This window comes from Leucoraja erinacea, chromosome 11 (assembly GCF_028641065.1).
Source record: "Leucoraja erinacea ecotype New England chromosome 11, Leri_hhj_1, whole genome shotgun sequence".
Lineage (NCBI taxonomy): Eukaryota > Metazoa > Chordata > Chondrichthyes > Rajiformes > Rajidae > Leucoraja > Leucoraja erinaceus.
In genome coordinates, this window is record NC_073387.1 from 53,267,572 (window position 1) to 53,290,480 (window position 22,909).

A 22,909-nucleotide genomic window follows, 5' to 3' on the forward strand; every position below is an offset into this window, starting at 1 on the left:
GATCCAGGGAGAGCTAACTAACTGGATACAGAGTGTGTAGGAGTGAACTGCAGATGCTGGTTTACACTGAAGATAGATATAAAATGCTGGAGTAACTCAGCGGGACAGGCAGCATCTCTGGAGAGAAGGAATGGGTGTGATGTTTCAAGTTGAGACCCTTCTTCAGAGATGCTGCCTGTTCCATCTGACCAGCTGAGTGACTCCAGCATTTTGTGTCTATCTTAACTGGATACAGAATTGAATTGATGGTGGGAAGCATAGGCTGGTGGTGGAAGGTTATTTTGCAGACGAGAGTCCTGTCTGGACTGGACCCAAGTCGTGTGCCTTTTGCTGGGTGCTGGGTCCACTAGTATCTGTCATCTATACCAATCATTCGGATGAGAATGTACAAGGCGCGATTAGATCTGACGAAAACGTCACCCATTCCTTCTCTCCGGAGATACTGCCGCAGAGTTACTCCAGCAGTTTGTGTCTATCTTCGGCGTAAACCAGCATCTGCAGTTCCTTCCTACACATGATTAGTCGGCTTGCATCGTGGCTTGGTTCGGCAACTTGAGCGCCCCGGAGAAGAAGAGACTACAAAAAGTAGTAAACACTGCCCAGTCCATCATTGGCTCTGACCTTCCTTCCATCGAGGGGATTTATCGAAGTCGCTGCCTCAAAAAGGCTGGCAGTATCATCAAAGACCCACACCATCCTGCCCACACACTCATCTCCCTGCTACCTTCAGGTAGAAAGTACAGGAGCCTGAAGACTGCAACGACCAGGTTCAGGAATAGCTACTTCCCCACAGCCATCAGGCTATTAAACCTGGCTAGGACAAAACATTAATAACCCATTATCTGTCATTTTGAACTTTATCAGTTTATTTATTCATGTGTTTTGTAGTCAATGCCTATTATGCTCTGTGTGCTGAAGCAAAGCAAGAATTTCATTGTCCTATCAGGGACACATGACAATAAACTTGAACTTGAACTTGCAGATGACATTGCAACAGATGCTATTGTAGACAATAGAGACAGCTATCAAGAATCACAGTGTGATCAGCTGAGCTAGTGGGCTGAACAATGGCCAGTGGAGTTGTGTTGTCTGTTGAAGACACAAAACCTTTTTGTTGAAGAGCAGCCGCAATGAAGCAGCTCTGTTGCAAACCACATCCACTAATTAGGTTTCAGAGTTGGATCATGCGAGCACATTCCACCGAGAGGGGCCTTGCACTTTACTCTCTCCACGTTGCCTTCCGCATGACCCTTCCTGGAATCCAGCTCACATAGCGGTGAAAATTTGTTTTCCTTTCCTGCACTTAAGATGTCATAAAATTCCAGCTGGATGAGACACGAGCACGGGGAAATCTATAGCAGGAACAGATACAGGCCCCATGAGCCTACTCTGCCATTTAGCAAAACCCTAGCTGAACCCTTGGCCCTTTTCCTGCCCTCTCGTCCCTCTCCCCCTCATTCCCCAATTCCCTTGATATCAGATATCTATCAATCCCAGTTACGAATGCAATCAACTACTGCCTTCAGGATAGATGATTTCAAAGTTTCATCATTCCCAAAGTTAAAGAAAGTCTGAAGAACGGTCTCGACCTGAAACGTCACCCATTCTTTCTCTCCACAGATGCTGCCAACCTGAGTAACTCCAGCATTTTATGTCAAACTTAAAGAAATGTTCAGGGAGGAACTGCATGTGCTGGTTTAAATCGAAAGTAGACACAAAATGCTGGAGTAACTCAGCGGGAACAGGCAGCATCTCCGGAGAGAGGGAATAGGTGGCATTTCTGAAGAAGGGTCTCGACCCGAAAAGTCACCCATTCCTCCTCTCCAGAGATGCTGCCTGTCCCGCTGAGTTAAAGAAATGTTCCCTTGTTTACGGCTTAATTGGCTCTGAGACTGTTATCTTTTGCTCTGGACTCAGTAGCTGGGGAAACACCCTCTCCACATCCATCGTATTGAGCCCTCTAAGAATTTTGGACATAATGAAGCATCTTCTCATTCTTCTGAATACCTAACATACTCAATCAGCACAGTGGCGCAGCGGTAGAGTTGCTCCCTCACAGGACCAGAAACCCTGGTTCGATCCTGACTAAAGGCCGTTGTCTATAAGGTGTTTGCACGTTCTCCCTGTTTTCTCGTGGGTTTTCTCCGGGTGCTCTGATTTCCTCCCACATCCCAAAGATGTGCAGGTTTGTAAGTTAATTGGCTTCTGTTAATTGTCCCTAGTGTGTCGGATAGAACCAGTGATCAATGAGCAGTGCGGACTTGGTGGGCCGAAGGACAGTACAGACTGTTTGCATGTGATCCATATCCCTCCTGCATATCCATGTCTCTGGCTGAAAGCCTCTTAAACACCACTATGCCACATACTCAATAAACCAAATAGTTCAATGAAACATCAATTCTCCTTTATAAATCCATATTAATTCTGCTCATATTAGTATTTGCAAATCTTGATGTAACATTGCTTCCACTAGCTTCCATTAATTTCTGTCCTCTCTCCACTCTCCAGGACTAATATTAAGTTAGTTCTTGCTTCTCTGTCTCTGCCTGCTCTCTGTCTCTGTTTCTCTCTCTGTCTCTCTCTCTCTCTCTGTCTCCCTGTCTGTACCTCTGTCCCTGTCTTTTCTCTCTCTCTGTCTCTCTCTGTCTCCCTCTCTCTCTCTCTGTCTCTTTCTCTCTGTCGGTCTCTGCCTTTCTCTATCTCTCTCCTGTCTGTCTCTGTCTCTATCTCTCTCTCTCTGTCTCTCTCTCTCTGTCTATCTCTCTCTCTCCTTTCATAAACAGTGGGGTCTCATTTGTTAGCCTCAAATCCATAGGAACCATTTCAGAATGTGTAATGCTTGGCAGCTGACATTTAGACCCTTCACCGCCTCTATTTCCCTTGGAATTTATCATCAGTTTGCAGGTTCAGTCTGAGGCAACTATGAAATATCAATTGCATTATGTGATACAGTTAACACTTGCTTTGCATCTTCTAACTCGTACTACAGTGAGATGGTTCTTATGCATTTTATTTCACGGGACTCTACAGAATCTGCCACAATTAGAATGTGCTTGTGACTTACCCAAGTACCATCCATCATCGCATTTTTTAATAACTTTAACGTGGTCTCCTTGTCTGAGCTCAAGCTCATCGAGCTTCTTAGGGACAAATGAATATAAAGCCAAGTATCTGTAAAATAGTGGGAGTTTTATCACATATTATTTGCATTCGATTCAAGATATATTGGAGCGGCACAGTGGCGCAGCGGTTAGAGCCCCTCCTTGCCTCACACCCGAGTTCGATCCTGACTACCGATGCTGTCTGTACGGAGTTTGCACGTTCTCCCCGTGACCCGCGTGGGGTTTCCCTGGGATCTCCGGTTTCCTCCCACACTCCAAAGATGTCAGGTTTGTAGGTTAATTGGCTTTGTATAATTGTAAATTGTCTCTAGTGTGTAGATGAGCATTAGTGTAAGGAGATAGCTGGTCGGCACGGACTCGGTGGGCTGAAGGGCCTGTTTCCGCCCATGTATCTCTAAACTGGACTAAACTAAGCTACAGCAATCTTGGAGGCACATGGCAGAGTATAATTGGACCTTCCATTCTTCTAAGTATCAGTATTTGAGTTACCGCAGGGGGGGAATGTTTGTGGTTGAACACATATCATGTTTCTCAGTAGAATGATTGTTACAACAATAACAGCTTGTTATTATAAAGCATCTTCAACACAGCGAAGCACTCAGGGACATTTCACAGGAGTACTATCAGAAACAACTTTACACCAAGCTCCACATGACTGACGGTCAGAAGGCTGTTCAGAGCAATAGCTTCCGATTGCCTTTGAGGAGGAAAGAAAGGATTAATGAGTGAATTACAGAGCCTTGGGCCTTGGCCGTCGAAGGCAGGCCAGGGTCACCAGTGGAGATTGGGAGCATTTAAACGGCAGGTAGCAGAGAAGTTGAAACCTTCAAGTTCAGGTATGTTGAAGTGTTGAAACAACAAACTGCAGATAGACACAAAAAGTTGGAGTAACTCAGCCGGACAGGCAGCATTTCTGGATAGAAGGAATAACATATAACCATATAACAATTACAGCACGGAAGCAGGCCATCTCGGCCCTACAAGTCCGTGTCGAACAATTATTTTCCCTTAGTCCCACCTGCCTGCACTCATACCATAACCCTCCATTCCCTTCTCATCCATATGCCTATCCAATTTATTTTTAAATGATACCAATGAACCTGGCCTCCACCACTTCCACTGGAAGCTCATTCCACACCGCCACCACTCTCTGAGTAAAGAAGTTCCCCCTCATGTTACCCCTAAACTTCTGAAGTCATGTCCTCTTGTTTGAATCTTCATTATTCTCAAAGGGAAAAGCTTGTCCACATCAACTCTGTCTGTCCCTCTCATCATTTTAAAGACCTCTATCATGTGTAGGAAAGTCTGAAGAAGGGTCTCGACCCTGAAACGTCACCCATTCCTTCCCTCCAGAGACGCTGCCTGTCCCGATGAGTTACTCCAGGATTTTGTGTCTGTCGTAGAAGGAATGGGTGACGTTTCCAGGTTGAGACCCTGCAGATGCTGGTTTGCAAAAAAATGACCCAAAGTGCTGGAGTAACTCAGCAGGTCAGGCAGCACCCCTGGAGAACATGGACAGGTGGCGCTATGGGTCGGGACCCTTCTTCGGACTTAAGAAGGCACACAGGCTTTTTTTTGTTTAAAACACTAAATGTTGGAATTATTCTGCATGTGGGCCTATCCATGTCTACCAGAAATGCTGCCTGACCTGCTGACTTAAGCCCCGTCCCACTTTCCCGAGTTAATCACAAATTCTCCTCGATTCAAACTCGGAGATGCCAACCGTAGGTACTCGGAGCTATTTATTTAACTCGTAGACATTTTTCAACATGCTGAAAAAAACGTCCCGGCTTACCTGATGCCCCGAGTACCTACGGCTGGCATTACGAGCCGCTACGAAATATCTACGGACTCCTACGGAATCGCTACAGACATTCTCCGAGTTTGAATCAAGGGGGAAACTCGGGAGAATTCGTGAATAACTCGGGAAAGTGGGACGGGGGCTTAACTCCAGCACTTTGTGTTCTAAACAAAAATAAAACATGTTTGCCATCTCAGGTAGATATAAAGGTTTACGGTGCTTTATCTTTAAACCCTCAGCCAATATCACAATTATCTAATTCTTGCAGGAGATGCGATGAATAAATTAGTTTTGTTACTTTTGTTACAGCAACAAGCTGACATCAAAGGTGAAATATAATAGCAGAAAATACTTAAAAAGGCAAGCAGCACGGGGGTCCCGGGTTATGGGGAGAAGGCAGGAGAATAGGGTTAGGAGCGTGACTTAGATGAGCCGTGATTGAATGACGGAATAGACTTGATGGACCGAATGGCCTAATTCCACTCCTGTTCCTTATGACCTTACGAGTATGATGATGATGTATTGGCTTATTTCTCTGTCCAAAGACGTACAGGTTTGTAGGGTGATTGGCTTGGTATAAATGTCAATTGTCCCTAATGTGTGACGGGTAGTGTTACAGGCCTGTCCCACTTGGCGATTTTTTTCAGCGACTGCCGGCATCATTGACTGACGGATCAGTTCACGGTGATGACGTATTGACGCGCGGTGTTTTTTCAAGTGTCGCGACATTTTTTTTGTCGCCGCTGGATTTTGAAATGTTTGTCCCTTTGATATCTTGTGGCGACACTAATATGACCCCGACAGGCGCCGAAAAACATCACCAAGTGGGACAGGCCCTTTAATGTGCTGGAGTAACTGGTCAGTGCAGACTCGGTGTGCCAAACTGCCTGTTTATGCGCTGTATCTCCAAACTAAACTAGAGTAAATCAAAGGCTTTCAAACATTTCCTCATGTTGATGGTGTACATTCTTAAAAAGAATTGTAGAGACAGATAATGCTGATTCTTGCCATTTGGGAGCATGGTATGGCAATGTTAAATGACTAGACATTGGATAAATCTGAATTAAACATTACAGGCAACGCTGACGCTCTTTGGTCTTCTGCTTGTATATCCACAAGTGATAACTCAGTACTCTTTTTGACTAACCCTTTCAAGAGAGTTTTCCAAATGTAAACAGATTCTATTGAGCAAAATTGGATGAAACAAAATAAAACGATCATCTTGATTAACGTCCTTGGTAAATATATGTAGTAGCGAGACAGAGTGGGCGGCACGGTGTTGCAGCGGTAGAGTTGCTGCCTTAAAGCGCCAGAGATCTGGTTTAGATCCTGTCTGTACTGAGTTTGTACGTTCCCCCCATGGCCTGCATTGGGTTGTTTCTGGGTGCTCCGGTTTCCTCCCATACTCCAAACACGTACAAATTTGTAGGTTAATTCGATAAAATTGTAAGTTGTATCTCCACACTAACACTAAGCAAAACTAAACAAAGTACTGGAGCAGGGGTGGGGAACCTGCGGCCTTCTCAGCCATTAAGTGCGGCCTTTTGAATGAATCCAAATTTTGTAGAACAAATCTTTTTATTATTATTAATATGTTTTTGTTCATCTTTTATTATTTTTATTTTAATCTTAAAATGAACGTATTTCAAATACCAAAGTGTAAAAGAAGATTCAATAAAATAATCCTCTCCGACTGACGGCCAGAATTAAAACATTAGTAAGTCATGAGGGCTATTTTAACAAAATAATGTCCATTTTGAAGTGTATCTAATTGAAGTTTCTTGGATGCGGCTTTATTAGATCACAGCTAACTTAATGCGGCCTTCCTCCACGACCCTGTGTTGGAGTAACTCAGCAGCCCGGTTGCATCTCTGGAGAGATGGACTGGGTGACATTTTGGGTCGAGACTCTTCTTCAGACTCAGAGAAAGAATGGGTGATGTTTCGGGTCAAGAACCTTCTTCAGAGAGGCTGCATCGGTGGAGAACAGGAATAGGGACACTCCGACCCTTGACCCCTGTGCCCTAACCTGAAATGTCCCCTATCTACGTCCTCCAGAGATGATGCTGCCTATCCCACTGAGTTAATCCAGCATTTTGTGTCTATGCTGCCTGACCTGCTGAGCTACTCCAGCATTTTGTGTTCTACTCAAGATTCCAGCATCTGCAGTTCCTTGTGTCTGCTTCTTATAATCATTGTCAGTGGTTTATGCATGATATAAGATTACTTTTTTTTTAGATTTCTTTGTCTCTTATACAAAACTATCTGAAGCATGGAACAAATTAGATATTGTGTCTAAACAGTATTGTTTTAATTAATGCTGAGGTAGTTAGTTAGGTATTCTTGAGCGATTTTTCAGTGCATTTGAAGCAGTGTATTTTTAAAACTCGATTAAATTAAATACTTACATTTCTTCACCAAGCTGAGCGTTGTCATAATTCACGTTTCTTTGATGAAGCTACAGGAGAGAAAGGGCATCCTTTAAAACTTTGGAGACAACGGAACCTTGGGCGGCACGGTGGCGCAGTGATAGAGTTGCTGCCTTACAACACCAGAGACCCGAGTTCGATCCTGACTATGGGTGCTGTTTGTATGGTGTTTGTACGTTCTCCCTGTGACCACGTGGGTCCCCTTTGGGTGCTCAGGTTTACTCCCACACTCCAAAGACGTGCAGGTTTGTGGGTTAAATGGCTTCAGTAAATTGTAAATTGTCCCTAGTGTGTAGGATAGTGCTAGTGTACGGAGTGACCACTGGTCGAGATGGGCCTGGTGGGCTGAAGGGTCAGTTTCCACACATAAAGTCTAATGTAAAGAAAAGAAAAGGTTACAGCAGAATAAAATGAGCTGGCAGTCGAGGTGTAATTTTGATTTATCGAAAGAAAAGCAGAATGCTCCTATGATTTACTGGTCCATTTTGAAAAAATATGACTCAATGTCTGCAGTTGTAAGGAACGTTGCAGGAATCCGCATACATATCAAGAGGTCTCAATGTTTGCAGAATCACCAGAGTGTAAGACCGATGATTTAACGAGTCAAGATTCAAGAGTGTTTTAAAGCCATACGTCCCAAAATGGTTTTATTCTCGACAAGGCCAGCAGCATAATCCTGGATGAATCTCACCCCAGTCACTCCCTCTTCTCCCTTCTCCCTTCTCCCATCAGGCAAGAGGCACCGGAATGTGAAAATGCGCACCTCCAGATTCCTGGACCGTTTCATCCCAGCTGAACTGTCCTCTCACCAACTAGCGAGCGGTCCCGAACGACTATCTCCCTCATCGGAGTCCCTCGGTCTATCTTTAATTGGACTTTACGGGACTAAACCTTGCACTAAATGTTATTCCCTTTATCATGTATCTGTACACTGTGGACGGCTTGAATGTAATCATGTATTGTCTTTCCGCTGACTGGTTAGCACGCAACAAATGCTTTTCGCTGTACCTCGGTTTTTGTGACAATAAACTAAACTTAGCAAAACAAAAACAAGTTTAAGTGAGTTTATTGTCATGTGTCCCTGATAGGACAATGAAATTCTTGCTTTGCTTCAGCACACAGAACATAGTAGGCATTTACTACAAAACAGATCAGTGTGTCCATATACCGTAATCTAAATATATACACACATGAATAAATAAACTAAACTAAACTAAACTAAACGAAACTAAACTGGGGAAGAAGCTGCTCCTAAACCTGGACTTCAAGTCTAACAAATATTTCAAATTCTTTGCCAAAATGAATGACGCTACAAAGTGACAGTGAAGGTCAAATGTCCCGTAATTCATTTGCGTTTCAGCAAACCCTTTAACCATTTTCAACATGTTGAAACTCTTTCTGTGCTCGCATCAAGTCTCAGGAGAAACCAAATGGTGGAGTCTCTTTGCCTGTCGTGGTTCAATGAGTTATGATTGAAAATAGGAAAGAGCCGCCATCTGTACATTCAACAGATGCAAATATTAATTCTCATGTAAAGGAAAAACATTCCACGGAGTTATTGTGTAATTTAACATTTAAAATGGCAATCACATCGATACCTATCTGTCACATTCTTTGTTGGTATTCAAGTGCGTAAAGGAACCTAATGTACTTTGTAACTATGCACTCCATATGTGGTGACTCTTTGCATACCATGTGTATGGTATTCACGACAAATAACTTCACTGTGGCATGCCAGTTGATGTCTATGAATGTCTATAGCCTCTGCTAACATGACGACAGTAAATAGACAATAGACAATAGGTGCAGGAGTAGGCCATTCGGCCCTTCAATCCAGCACCTGGGTCTCTGGCGCTGTGAGGCAGCAACTGTACCACTGCGCCTAATTAAAATGTTGGCTCCATGTAAAATATTAGCAAGGCAACCAACTGCAGTGCAGGGCGAGCAAAATCTCTCTCTGTGCAAATCAAAGTTTCCAGGGCAATAATATCCAGATGAAAATAGCTGGAGGTGAAGCAATGGATTGGAATAATAAATCAGCTACACCTTTTTCCATAACAAGGGCAGCTCATGTTTGTTGGAAATGTGTGCACACATCCAGCCTGAATATTCATATTCACAGATGGACACAAAATGCTGGAGTAACTCAGTGGGACAGGCAGCATCTCTGGAGAGAAGGAATGGGTGACGTTTCGGGCCGAGACCCTTCTTCAGACTGAGAACTAGGATGGGGGAGGGATGGAGAAAGAGGAAAAAGAAGGGTTATTTGAAGTTAGAGAAGTCAATATTCATACCGCTGGGGTGTAAGCTGCCCAAGCAAAATATGAGGTGTCAATAGACAATAGGTGCGGGAGTAGGCCATTCGGCCCTTCGAGCCAGCACCGCCATTCAGTGTGATCATGGCTGATCATCCCCAATCAGTACCTCGTTCCTGCCTTCTCCCCATATCCCCTGACTCCGCTATTTTTAAGAGCCCTATCTAGCTCTCTCTTGAAAGCATCCAGAGAACCGCCCTCCACCGCCCTCTGAGGCAGAGAATTCCACAGACTCACCACTCTTTGTGAGAAAACGTGTTTCCTCGTCTCCGTTCTAAATGGCTTACTCCTTATTCTTAAACTGTCGTTCCTCCAATTTGCGCTGTGCCTCACTTTGACAATGGAGGAGGCCCGGGACAGATAGGTCAGTGTGGGAATGGGAGGGGGAGTTAAAGTGTTGAGCAACTGGGAGAACAGATAGGTTTAGGCAGACTGAGCGGTTGTGTTCAGCAAACACTATTTCTATTTCCTTCAATATTCATACCACTGTTCGCAGATGGGCAGTCATAAACCGGATACAAGCACGACTTGAAATACAGTCGCTGTGCACTTTAGCACACAACCAATTGTTGGCACAAGCTCTCTTTATTAAATGTGTTTACTTTCAGTTTGATCCACAGTCAACACCAAGGCTGGCCTCAATATGGAGTTAGAAAGAGCAAACACCAATCTTAAATCTGTACAAAGGATGCTGGTTTAGACCGAAGATAGACACAAAAAGCTGGAGCAACTTACGGGAACAAACAGCATATCTGGAGAAAAGGAATAGATAACCCTGACTCTCAGTCTGAAGAAAGGTCTTGACCCAAAAAGTCACCCATTCCTTTTCTCCAGAGATGCTGTCTGATCCGCTGAGTTACTCCAGCTGTTTGTGTCTACCATCGATTTTAAATCTTCACACTCAATCAATGAATCATTCACAACCATGGTGTCAAAATTAGAACAGTGAAATTGTTTAAAATACCATTGCTTTGCTCTGATTCTTGTCAGTGTGGGTGGGCAAATTTGCAAAGACTCTGTGCTGTAGGTGCAGCGGTAGAGTTGCTGCCTTACAGTGCTTGCAGCGGCAGAGGCCTGGGATCGATCCCGATGGCGGGTGCTGTCTGTACGGAGTTTGCACGTTCTCCCCGTGACCTGCTTGGGTTTTCTCCAAGATCTTCGCTTTCCTCCCACACTCCAAAGATGTACAGGTTTGTAGGTTCATTGGCTTGGTATAAGTGTAAATTGTCCCTAGAGTGTGTAGGTTGGTGTTAATGTGCGTGGATCGCTGGTCGACGCGGACACGGTGGGCCCAAGGGCCTGTTTTCGCGCTGTATCTCGAAACTAAACTACACCAGACTAAACTAAACTGAACTTAAAATATTAGACGGACAGAATTCTTGTGGCTAACCATGAGTTCTTTCAACTTACATCTTCTGGTTATAGGATTCGCAGAATGTTTAACAGTTTCAGGACAAATTGTTCCCCTCTGCTATTCTCTTTACTTGGCTGATCCTTGTGGAGATAATATGTTAGCAATACAGTGGGAATTGGTTACACCTGTAAAAGCTTTCCCACAGAGTTGATGGGACCAGAACAAGCCTGGGGGAATAAGGCTTGTTTTTGTTGCAAGCTATCCAGTCAGTGGACATAATATATGTGATTACAATCAAGCTGTCCACAGTGTACAGATACAGGATAAAGGGAATCATGTTTTGTGCAAGGTGAAGTCCAGTTAAGTCCGATTAAAGGTAGCCCGAGGTACTCCGATGAGGTTCTTTATTTCCTCAATACTGTTCTGTATAGACCATCGAAGATAGACACAAAATGCTGAAGTAACAGTGGGACAGGCAACATCTCTGGAGAGAAGGAATGGAAGACGTTTCGGGGCAAGACCCTTCTTCAGACCATCACTGATCTCTATAATTTCCTCCAAACACAAGGCGTAGCTATGGGCACACGCATGGGCCCCCAGCTACGCCTGCCTCTTTGTCGGGTACGTCAAACAATCCTTGTTCAATACGTACCAGGGCCCCATCCCCGACCTCTACCTCCGTTACATTGACGACTGTTTTGGGGCCACCTCCTGCACCCACCCACAACTGACTGACTTCATCCATTTCACCACCAACTTCCATCCGGCACTCCAATACACCTGGACCATTTCCGACACTTCCCTACCATTCCTTGACCTCACCATCTCCATCGCAGGGGATAGACTTCTGACTGACATACACTACAAACCCACTGACTCACATGGCTATCTGGACTACACGTCTTCCCACCCTGCCCCCTGTAAGGACTCCATCCCCTACTCCAAATTCCTCCGCCTACGCCGCATCTACTCCCAGGATGAGACGTTCTACACCAGGGCATCGGAAATGTCCTCGTTCTTCAGGGAACGGGGATTCCCCTCCTCCACCATTGATGAGGCTCGCACCAGGGTCTCATCCATACACCCCGCAACACTGCTCTCTCTCCCCATCCCCGCACTCACAACAAGGGCAGAGTCCCCGTAGTCCTCACCTTTCACCCCAACAGCCGGCAAATACAACAAATAATCCTCCGCCATTTCCGCCACCTCCAACGTGACCCCCATCACTCGCCACATCTTCCCATCTCCCCCTATGTCCGCCTTCCGCAAAGAACGCTCCCTCCACAACTCCCTTGTCAATTCTTCCCTTCCCTCCCGTACCACCCCCTCCCCAGGCACTTTCCGTTGCAACCGCAAGAAATGCAACACCTGTCCCTTTACCTCCCCCCTCTACTCCATTCAAGGACCCAAGCAGTCGTTCCAGGTGCGACAAATGTTCACCTGTATCTCCTCCAACCTCATCTACTGCATCTGCTGCTCTAGATGCCAGCTGATTTACATCGGTGAGACTAAGCGGAGGCTGGGCGATCGTTTCGCCGAACACCTCCGCTCAGTCCGCATGAACCTACCTGAACTCCTGGTGGCTCAGCACTTCAACTCCCCCTCCCATTCCCAGTCCGACCTCTCTGTCCTGGGTCTCCTCCATTGCCAGAGTGAGCAACACCGGAAATTGGAGGAACAGCACCTCATATTCCGCCTGGGTAGCCTGTGTCCGGCAGGCATGAACATTGAATTCTCCCAATTTTGCTAGCCCTTGCTGTCTCCTCCCCTTCCTTAACCCTCGAGCTGTCTCCTCCCATTCCCCCGCCTTCGGGCTCCTCCTCCTCCCTTTTTCCTTCCTTCTCCCCCCCCCACCCCCTATCAGTCTGACGAAGGGTTTCGGCCCGAAACGTCACCTATTTCCTTCGCTCCATAGATGCTGCTGCACCCGCTGGGTTTCTCCAGCATTTTTGTGTACCTTCGATTTTCCAGCATCTGCAGTTCCTTCTTGAACACTCTGTAAAATAACTGCTGGACTGTGTTGCAAATATCCTGCTTTTTGTTGCATGCCATCCAGTCAGCGGAAAGACTATAGATGATTACGATCAAACATGATGACAATCAAAAACTATACATGATTACACTGTGTGCATCTATCCACAGTGTACATATACAGGGTAAAGGGTATCACATTTAGTCCAATATAAAGTCCAGCAAATTCCGATGAGAGATAGTCCGAGGGTCTCCAATGAGGTAGATGGTAAATTAGGACCTCTCTCTAGTTGGTGATAGGATGGCTCAGTTGGATGGACTGACAACGTTTTGGATTAAAACCCTTCTTCAGACTGATAGGATCAGGGGATGGAAAGCTGAAAAGGGGAGTTGGGGGGGAGGACAAAGATGGCGAGTGATAGGTGGATACAAGTGAGTTTTGATTTGCAAATGGATGAAGTAAGTGGCAAAGGCTAAGTGAAATGCAGATGAAAGGTTGACAGATAAGGAGATGTGTAAAATAAAGCTGTCAGGAGAGAGATAGATACAGCAGGCAGTGAAGAAAGCTAATGGCATGTTGGTCTTCATAACGAGAGGATTTGAGTATAGAGGCCCTTCTGCAGTTGTCCAGGGCCCTGGTGAGACCACATCTGGAGTATTGTGAGCAGTTTTGGTCTCCTAATTTGAGGAAGGACATCCTTTCTCATTGAGGCAGTGCAGCATAGATTCACGAGGTTAATCCCCGGGATGGCGGGAGTGTCATATGAGGAAATCAAGGGATATGGGGAGAAGGCAGGCACGGGTTACTGATTGTGGATGATCAGCCATGTTCACAATGAATGGCGGTGCTGGCTCGAAGGCCCAAATGGCCTCCTCCTGCACCTATTTTCTATTTTAGTTTTGTTTCTATTGTTTTTCTATTTACATGGAAATGCAGGGAAAGGAGGGATGTGGATCTCATGCAGGCAGAGGAGATTTGTTTCAATTGGATTCATGATCAGCATGGACATTGTGGCCAAAGGGCCTGTTCCTGTGCAGATTTATGCTGTGGCTATTTTATACTCCTTGTACCCCCCCCCCCCCCCCCCCCTACTTACCCCACTCCTCAGTCACCCACCACTCTCCAGACTCATGCATTTCAGCTAGCATCTAAAACAGATATCCCTTGTGCCATCTTACCTGATGTAAAGACCTCTGTGAAGCCACCTCTGTATCCAAATGACTTGCAGGTGTTGGCGTGTGATCTCGGTGGCACATGTGATCGCCTGGTGGTTTTCCAATCACTTCAACATATGTAACAGGAAATATCCCCTTCCGATCTGTCCCAGGGGCCTTTCCTTCGTACCAGTTCTCATCTATCCTCCGGAGCAAAATTACCATCTGATTCTGAAATAAATCAATTGTTAGTTAAAGCTGTTGTGGGGGCATGGACCAATATCACAGATTTAAATAGTAAGGTTCAAGGTGGCGCAGTGGTAGACTTTGCTACCTTACAGCACCAGAGACCCGGGTTCGATCCTGACTACGCGTGCTGACTGGGTGGAGTTCGTACGTTCTCCCCGTGACCTGCGTAGGTTTTCTCTGGGTGCTCCGGTTTCCTCCCACACTCCAAAGATGTACAGGTTTGTAGATTAATTGGCTTGGTAAAATGATAAATTATCCCCAGTATGTGTAGGATAGTGTTAATGTGCGGGGATCGCTTCTTAAAAACATAGAAATTAGGTGCAGGAGTAGGCCATTCGGCCCTTCGAGCCTGCACCGCCATTCAATATGATCATGGCTGATCATCCAACTCAGTATCCCGTACCTGCCTTCTCTCCATACCCCCTGATCCCCTTAGCCACAAGGGCCACATCTAACTCCCTCTTAAATATAGCCAATGAACTGACCTCAACTACCCTCTGTGGCAGAGAGTTCCAGAGATTCACCACTCTCTGTGTGAAAAAAGTTCTTCTCATCTCGGTTTTAAAGGATTTTTCCCCCTTATCCTTTGGACTGTTTACCCCCTACCATCCGGGAGGCGCTACAGGTCTCTCCGTTGCCGAACCAGCAGGTCGAGGAACAGCTTCTTTCCGGCGGCTGTCACTCTACTAAACAACGTACCTCGGTGACTGCCAATCACCCCCCCCCCCCCGGACACTTATTATTTATTTTTTATTCAAATCGTTTGCTATGTCGCTCTTCAAGGGAGATGCTAAATGCATTTCGTTGTCTCTGTACTGTACACTGACAATGACAATTAAAATTGAATTGAATTGAATTAAATTGAATCCTTAAGCTGTGACCCCTTGTCCTGGACTTCCCCAACATCGGGAACAATGTGGTGTGGCGTGCACAGCCTAAAGTTGTAGGACAACTTGTTCTGTTTGATCTTCTGTTTGTGCACGTCGAGTTGATTGCATTATCTCTAAATTTAACTAAAAGAAAATGTGCGCATGCCGACCAGCGATCACCCCATACACTGGCATTAACATACTGTACATAGTAGGGACAATTTGCAAATTACAAAAGCCAATTAACCTACAAGCCTGTATGTCTTTGTAGTGTGGGGGGAAACCAGAGCACCCAGAGAAATCCCACACGGTCACAGGGAGAATATACAAACACCTGTAGTCAGAATCGAACCCTGCTCACTCGTGCTGTAAGGCAGCAACTCTATCGCTGCGCCGCCGTGCTGCCCCTTGGAGAATCACATTTGAACACAGATGACTTTTTAGCTTCTATTGAAGTTCATCGCATTGACTTTGACATTCCGTGACTCAAGAAAGCTAACATAAAACCATAAGGTGCTGGAGGAACCCAGCGGGTCAGGCAGCATCTGTGGAGAGAAGAGAAAAGCGACGTTTTGGATCGGGACTCTTCTTTAGAGTCCGAACAAGGGTCCTAATCCGAAAGTCACCTTTCCAGTCCAGGATCGCAACCCGAAAAGTCACCGGTCCGTTCCCTCCACGGATGCCGCCTGACCCTCTGAGTTCCTCCAGCACTTTGCGATTTGCTCAGGTTTCCAGCATCTGCCGTTCCTTGTGTCTCTCATATAAAACCAAGCCAATTCCCTCAAAGCCTAAATGGCCACTATTCGCTATAAACCTGAAGCAATGCAGCCTTAACTTTCAAGGATAATCATTTTTATTTAAAAAAAAAATATTTTTATTAGAAGCAATGTACACTTATAAACCATGGCTTATAGCATAATACATTTCGTGTACAACTTCTTGTTTTAAATTTAACAATAGAAAAATAATAGACGCAAGAAAAGAATAAAAAAGAAGAGATTAATACCTTCCCCTTTTTTTTCTATTTCTTTTTTTTTTTGCTCTTCCTTTCTGGTCTTCTCTTTTTTTCTATATCGTTATGGGCTCTTTGTCTCTACCTATCCGCAAACTACTAATTGCTAACTTCTGGGGCTAACATCACTACTTTCCTAATATGCCCCTGTCCCACTTAGGAAACCTGAACGGAAACCTCTGGAGACTTTGCGCCCCACCCAAGGTTTCCGTGCGTTTCCCGGAGGTTGCAGGTGGTTGCCGGAGGTTGCAGGTAGTGGAAGCAGGTAGGGAGTCTGACAAAAACCTCCGGGAACCGCTCGGAAACCTTGGACGGGGCGCAAAGTCTCCAGAGGTTTCCGTTCGGGTTTCCTAAGCGGGACAGGGGCATATTAGGAAAGTAGTGATGTTAGCCCCAGAAGTTAGCAATTAGTAGTTTGTGGATAGGTAGAGATAAAGAGCCCATAACGATGTAGAAAAAAAGAGAAGACCAGAAACGAAGAGCAAAAAAAAAGAAATAGAAAAAAAAGGGGAAGGTAAAAAAACAGAGCAGAAAAGAAAAATAATATATCTACTTCATATCTTTCCACAGCCCTCACCCAGGTCTGAAACGGTTAATTTCCAGAGTTATGTTGCACCATATTATACTTGTAATAAATCGATGAAATTTCAAGGAGAATTCAATGCAACTCTATTTCAAGTTGGACTCATTGATGTATAAATCCCTTTCACTCTCTTCACATTCATTCCGGGATTATGATTGTGGTGTCTTTTTGAATCAAGCTGCTTTGTGTCTTGGTCAAGATGACCAATCAAACATAATAATGATAAAGAGTTATTGACCTGAGAGATAGACTTTGTGTGGATGCTCTCTGACCTGTTGAGCTCTTCCTGCATTTCTTTCTACTTTTGTTTTTGATTATCAGCATCTGGAAACGTTTTAATGCTTCAGCCCACGATTATTTTGTATGAGACATATTTAATGCTATGGCCCATGGTGATAATTGTTATCTTCTGTAACCTGTTTGTCCCTGAAGATAATAAACATTTCCCGAGAGTGGGTGTGTGTGTGTGTGTGTGTGTGTGTGTGCATGCGTGAGTAGTTGTTAGGAAACACCTGATGGAATTTTACCCATCCCACAACACAAATTGCTTGACGATGAAAATTAATTTTTCATGCTGTGATGTTAACTTATGCCCCTGTGTCACTTAGGAAACCTGAACGGAAACCTCTGGAGGCTTTGCGCCCCACCCAAGGTTTCCGTGCGGTTCCAGGTGGTTGCCGGAGGTTGCAGGTAGTGGAAGCAGGTAGAGAGACTGACAAAAACCTCCGGGAACCTCCGGGAACCGCACGGAAACCTTGGGTGGGGCGCAAAGTCTCCAGAGGTTTCGTTCAGGTTTCCTAAGTGGGACAGGGGCATAAGGTTACAATTTTAGGGTTGCAGTTGATGTCGCATGACATATACACTCTGTTGGATGTGAATAACCTCACTAGGTTAGATACAGCGCGGAAACAGGCCCAACGTGTACACGGTGACCAGCGATCCCCACACAACACACACACAAGGTACAATTTACAATTACACCAAGCCAATTAACCTACAAACCTGTACGTCTTTGGAGGGTGGGAGGAAACCAGAGCACCCGGGCAAAACCCATGCAGGTCACAGGGTGAACGTACAAACTCCGTACAGACAGCACCCGTAGTCAGGATCGAACCTTTGTTCTCTGGTGCTGTAAGGCAGCAACTGTACTGTTGCACCACTGTGGTCCTTAATTTTTGGCCAGGAGGAGTTTGTTAGTTAGATTTAAGATGATTTTTTTTTCCACTCAGTGTTCCGGATCTTTGAGATTCTCCACAGCAGCCTTTCAATGCTCAATCCCTGAGCATAATTGAAGACTGAGATAATAGATTGCCATTTGCTTAAGGAACCAAGGAAATACAGTGGCTTGCAAAAGTATTCATACCCTTTGAACTTTTCCACATTTTGTCACGCTACAACCACAAACGTAAGTGTATTTTATTGGGATTTTATGTGATAGACCAACACAAAGTGGTGCATAATTGTGAAGGGGAAGGAAAATGATACATGGTTTTCAAATTTTTTTACAAATAAAAAACTGAAAAGTGTGGCGTGCAAAAGTATTCAGCCCCCTTTACTCTGATACCCCTAAAAAAATCCAGTGCAACCAATTGCCTTCAGAAGTCACCTAATTGGTAAATAGAGTCCACTTGTGTGTAATCTAATCTCAGTATAAATACAGCTGTTCTGTGAAGGCCTCTGAGATTTGTTAGAGAACATTAGTGAACAAACAGCATCATGAAGCCCAAGGAACACCACAGACAGGTCAGGGATAAAGTTGTAGAGAAGTTTAAAGCAGGGTTAAGTTATAAAAAAATATCCCAAGCTTTGAACAATTATGCGCCACTTTGTGTTGGTCTATCACATAAAATCCCAATAAAATACATTTACGTTTGTGGTTGTAGCGTGACAAAATGTGGAAAAGTTCAAGGGGTATGAATACTTTTGCAAGCCACTGTATATTCCCAGAAACTGGATGTCAGCTATTTTGCAGTATTGAATGGGTGCTTTGTTTTATACTCATTGAGTCATACCACGTGGAAACAGGCCCTCGGCCCAACACATCGATGCTGCCCAAGAAGTCCTACGAGGTTTTTTGGGCCTATTTGCCCCAGTTTCTTATTATCTTAATAAAAGACCAATGAGAGGTACCCCCAAGAAACATTCATTCTGGATTATCCAGGGCATTTAAGAATTGGGTTTGAAAATATCTCCTTCCTGCCATTGACACACAAAAAGTTTCTAAGTCCTTCCAGAGAGACCTGCTGGACAGTAGGCAATACAAGGACAGGTTGCTGCCTTGGTTACATTAACTGATTTGCCAGAGATTTGGTAATGTTTCGAAGGCATTGAAATGCCCCAATTACCACATCAAGACAATAAGCTGGGCTGAAGAAGGGTCTCGACCCGAAACGTCACCCATTCCTTCTCTCTAGAGATGCTGCCTGTCCCGCTGAGTTACTCCAGCATTTTGTGTCTATCTTCGGTTTAAACCAACATCTGCAATTCCTTCCTTCACATTAGATGCTGCAATCTTGATTGGAACTCAAAGTGCTGATGTAACTCAACGGGCAAGGCAGCATCTCTGGAGGTTAGTAAGTCAGCGGGCCTGGCAGCATCTCTGGAGGATATGAACAGGTGACGTTTTGGGTCAGGACACTTCTTAGACTAGCTGACTGACAGCTCCTCTGATTACTTTCGGAGTGAATAGAAAATCACCTTAACCCCTTCCACACCGCCATTTTATTGGTAGAATTATTAAGAACAAAAAATTCCATCATGAATCGTTTTCTAACTTTCCTATTAGTGTGCAAAAACATGCAACAAAGCTAATCCATTGGACATGTGAAGCTGGTGGAAATTTCATTGGTAACTTCAGTAAGTTCTACATGAATCAAGGAGATGCCACAACTAAAAAAAACATAATTGCAAATATTCTAAAGAAACAGTAAATTATAGCAACTAGGAAATCATTTTAAAGTGTGAAGATCAAAACTTTACCTCTAAAAGCAATTTCTACAATGTTTTCATGCACTCACACAAGTAACTAAATAGTGAAGACCAATGTCCATCTGATGGCACCCAAGTCTGGTGACTCTCTGCTCACTGTGGTGGCACAAGTTGGCACGGTGGTGCAGCGGTAGAGAGGCTGCCTTACAGAGCCCGAGACCAGGGTTCGATCCTGACTACGGGTGCTGTCAGTACGGAGTTCGTACATTCTCCCCGTGACCACATGGGTTTTCTCCGGGTGCTCCCGTTTCCTCCCGATTCCTAACAATCCCGTTTTATAACAAGAAGATTTCAGTATAGGAATAGAGAGGTTCTTCTGCAGTTGTATAGGGCTCTGGTGAGACCACATCTGGAGTATTGTGTACAGTTTTGGTCTCCTAATTTGAGGAAGGACATCCTTGTGATTGAGGCAGTGCAGCGTAGGTTCACAAGATTGATCCCTGGGATGGCGAGACTGTCATATGAGGATAGATTGAAAAGGCTGGGCTTGTATTCACTGGAGTTTAGAAGGATGAGGGGGGGATCTTATAGAAACATATAAAATTATAAAAGGACTGGACAAGCTAGATGCAGGAAAAATGTTCCCAACGTTGGGCGAGTCCAGAACCAGGGGCCACAGTTTTAGAATAAAGGGGAGGTCATTTAAGCCTGAGGTGAGAAAAAACTTTTCTCCCAGAGAGTTGTGAATTTATGGAATTCCCTGCCACAGAGGGCAGTGGAGGCCAAATCACTGGATGGATTTAAGAGAGAGTTAGATAAAGCTCTAGGGGCTAGTGGAGTCAAGGGATATGGGGAGAAGGCAGGCACGGGTTATTGATAGGGGACGATCAGCCATGATCACAATAAATGGCGGTGTGGCTCGAAGGGCCGAATGGCCTCCTTCTGCACCTATTTTCTATGTTTCTCCCACACTCCAAAAACATATGAGTTTGTAGGTTAATTAGATTTGGTAAAAATCGTAAACTTTCCCTAGTGTGCAGGATAGTGCTAGTGTACAGGGTGATCGCTAGTCGGCATGGACCGAAGGGCCTATTTCCGTGCTGCCTCTCTGCGATCTAAAGTCTGAAGTGGATCAGCAATCATTCATTACAGTCGCTCCACTATTTTAAACCTCTACGCCAACAGCAGCATTTCATACTCTAAACTGTGCTCATCTCAATCTATCTTTAATTGGACTTTACTGGACTTTATCTGGCATTAAACATTATACCCTTTATCCTGTATCCATTGTAATAATAGTCTTTCCGCTGACTGGATAGCAAGCTTTTCACTGTACCTTGTTACACTTGAATATAAATCAAACTATCGAGGGAGCGGCCCTCTTGCCCGAGTTAACGTTTCGGGGCCAGAATACATGAAAATGCAGCTGTTTAAAATAAAATGTGTAAATTGACATCTGGTAACAACATTTTGACACCGCTCTGAGAGGTGGAACTCTGTATGGGGAACCTACTCTAATTAAAGGAGACAAAGGTCGCCACGAGGCCAGACAGGAAAAGGACGGCAGATTTCCTTTCCTGAAGGAATTAGTGAACTCGCTGGGGTTTTTTTCTGAGGTAATCCAATAATTGCAAGGCTACTTTTTACAGATTCCAGACTCATAAACGAGAAGCAAAATTGAACTATTCACTAAATAATTTCAAGTTTCATTTTCTATAATATCTGTTGAGCAAAATAACCACTGGAATTTAATAGTTCAAGATGTTTCAAATTTGATGTTTTTCATTGAAGGCTCAGCTATGATTTTTCTAAGAACCTCCCCGTTCTGCATTCATTTTCTGTAATTGCTAAATATTTGTCGTCATTTATCTTTTATTAACTCCAGGCGAATGAGGACATTAAGTCACCTCATAGAAAGATGTTTTCTGTTGGGATGTAATGTTGGGATGTAATGTTAAAATTGTACAAGGCATTGGTGAGGCCAATTCTGGAGTATGGTGTACAATTTTGGTCGCCTAATTATAGGAAGGATGTCAACAAAATTGAGAGAGTACAGAGGAGATTTACTAGAATGTTGCCTGGGTTTCAGCAACTAAGTTACAGAGAAAGGTTGAACAAGTTAGGGCTTTATCCTTTGGAGCGCAGAAGGTTAAGGGGGTCTTGATAGAGGTCTTTAAAATGATGAGAGGGATAGATAGAGTTGATGTGGATAAGCTTTTCCCACTGAGAGTAGGGAAGATTCAAACAAGGGGACATGACTTGAGAATTAAGGGGCAGAAGTTTAGGGGTAACATGAGGGGGAACTTCTTTACTCAGAGAGTGGTGGCTGTGTGGAATGAGCTTCCAGTGAAGGTGGTGGAGGCAGGTTCGATTTTATAATTTAAAAATAAATTGGATAGTTATATGGACGGGAAATAAATGGAGGGTTATGGTCTGAGTGCAGGTAGATGGTACTAGGGGAGAATACGTGTTTGGCACGGACTAGAAGGGCCGAGATGGCCTGTTTCTATGCTGTAATTGTTATATGGTTATATGGTTCCATTAGATTTGACTAAAGAACATGGAAAGTAAAGTTCAGGGACACAAGAAACTGCAGATGCTGGAAAATTGAGGGGAAAAAAATCAAAGTGCTAGAGTAACTCAACGGGTCAGGCAGTATGTGTGGAGGGAGTGAAGAAGGGTCCCGACCCAAAACATTGTGTGTCTATTTCCTCCACGGACGCCGCCTGGCCTGCTCAGTTTAATTTAGTTTTCGCTTATTATTGTCACGTGCACTGAGGTACAGTGAAAAGATTTGCGTGCTATCCAGTCAGAGAAAAGACTACACGTGAATACAATCACGCCGACCACAGTCCAGAGATAAGGGATAAAGGGAACCACATTCACAGAGTCACAGTGTCATACAGCATGGAAACTGGCCCTTCGGCCCAACTTGCCCACACCGACCAACATGTCCCAGCTACACGAGTCCCGCCTGCATGCATTTGGCCCATATCCCTCTAAACTTGTCCTATCCATGTACCTGTCTATTTATTTCTAAAACGTTGGGATAGACCCTGCCTAAACTGCCTCATCTGACAGCTCAATCCATACACCCACCGGCCTTTGTGTGGAAAAGTTAC

At 44.5% G+C, this 22,909-nt stretch overlaps 1 protein-coding gene and 1 long non-coding RNA gene across 3 annotated transcripts in view; one reads left to right on the top strand and one right to left on the bottom strand.

Moving 5' to 3' along the window:
- LOC129701830 (uncharacterized) overlaps positions 1–22,909 on the bottom strand; it is a 91,901-nt gene that overhangs the window by 3,346 nt on the left and 65,646 nt on the right. The window contains exons 15-17 of one of the 2 annotated variants that reach the window (XM_055643300.1): positions 14,171–14,377; positions 7,331–7,380; positions 3,065–3,171 (exon numbers count right to left, since the gene is read on the bottom strand). In XM_055643300.1, coding sequence (XP_055499275.1) covers positions 3,065–3,171; positions 7,331–7,380; positions 14,171–14,377 — 364 coding nt within the window. Of the gene's footprint in view, positions 1–3,064; positions 3,172–7,330; positions 7,381–14,170; positions 14,378–22,909 lie in introns of those variants that run through there. The other variant, XR_008724273.1, reaches the window with a different exon arrangement.
- Positions 3,609–22,909, top strand: part of LOC129701831 (uncharacterized) — a 58,027-nt gene continuing 38,726 nt past the window's right edge. Inside the window, exon 1 of the long non-coding RNA XR_008724274.1 lies at positions 3,609–3,958. This is a non-coding gene — a long non-coding RNA (uncharacterized LOC129701831). The remainder of the gene's footprint in view (positions 3,959–22,909) is intronic.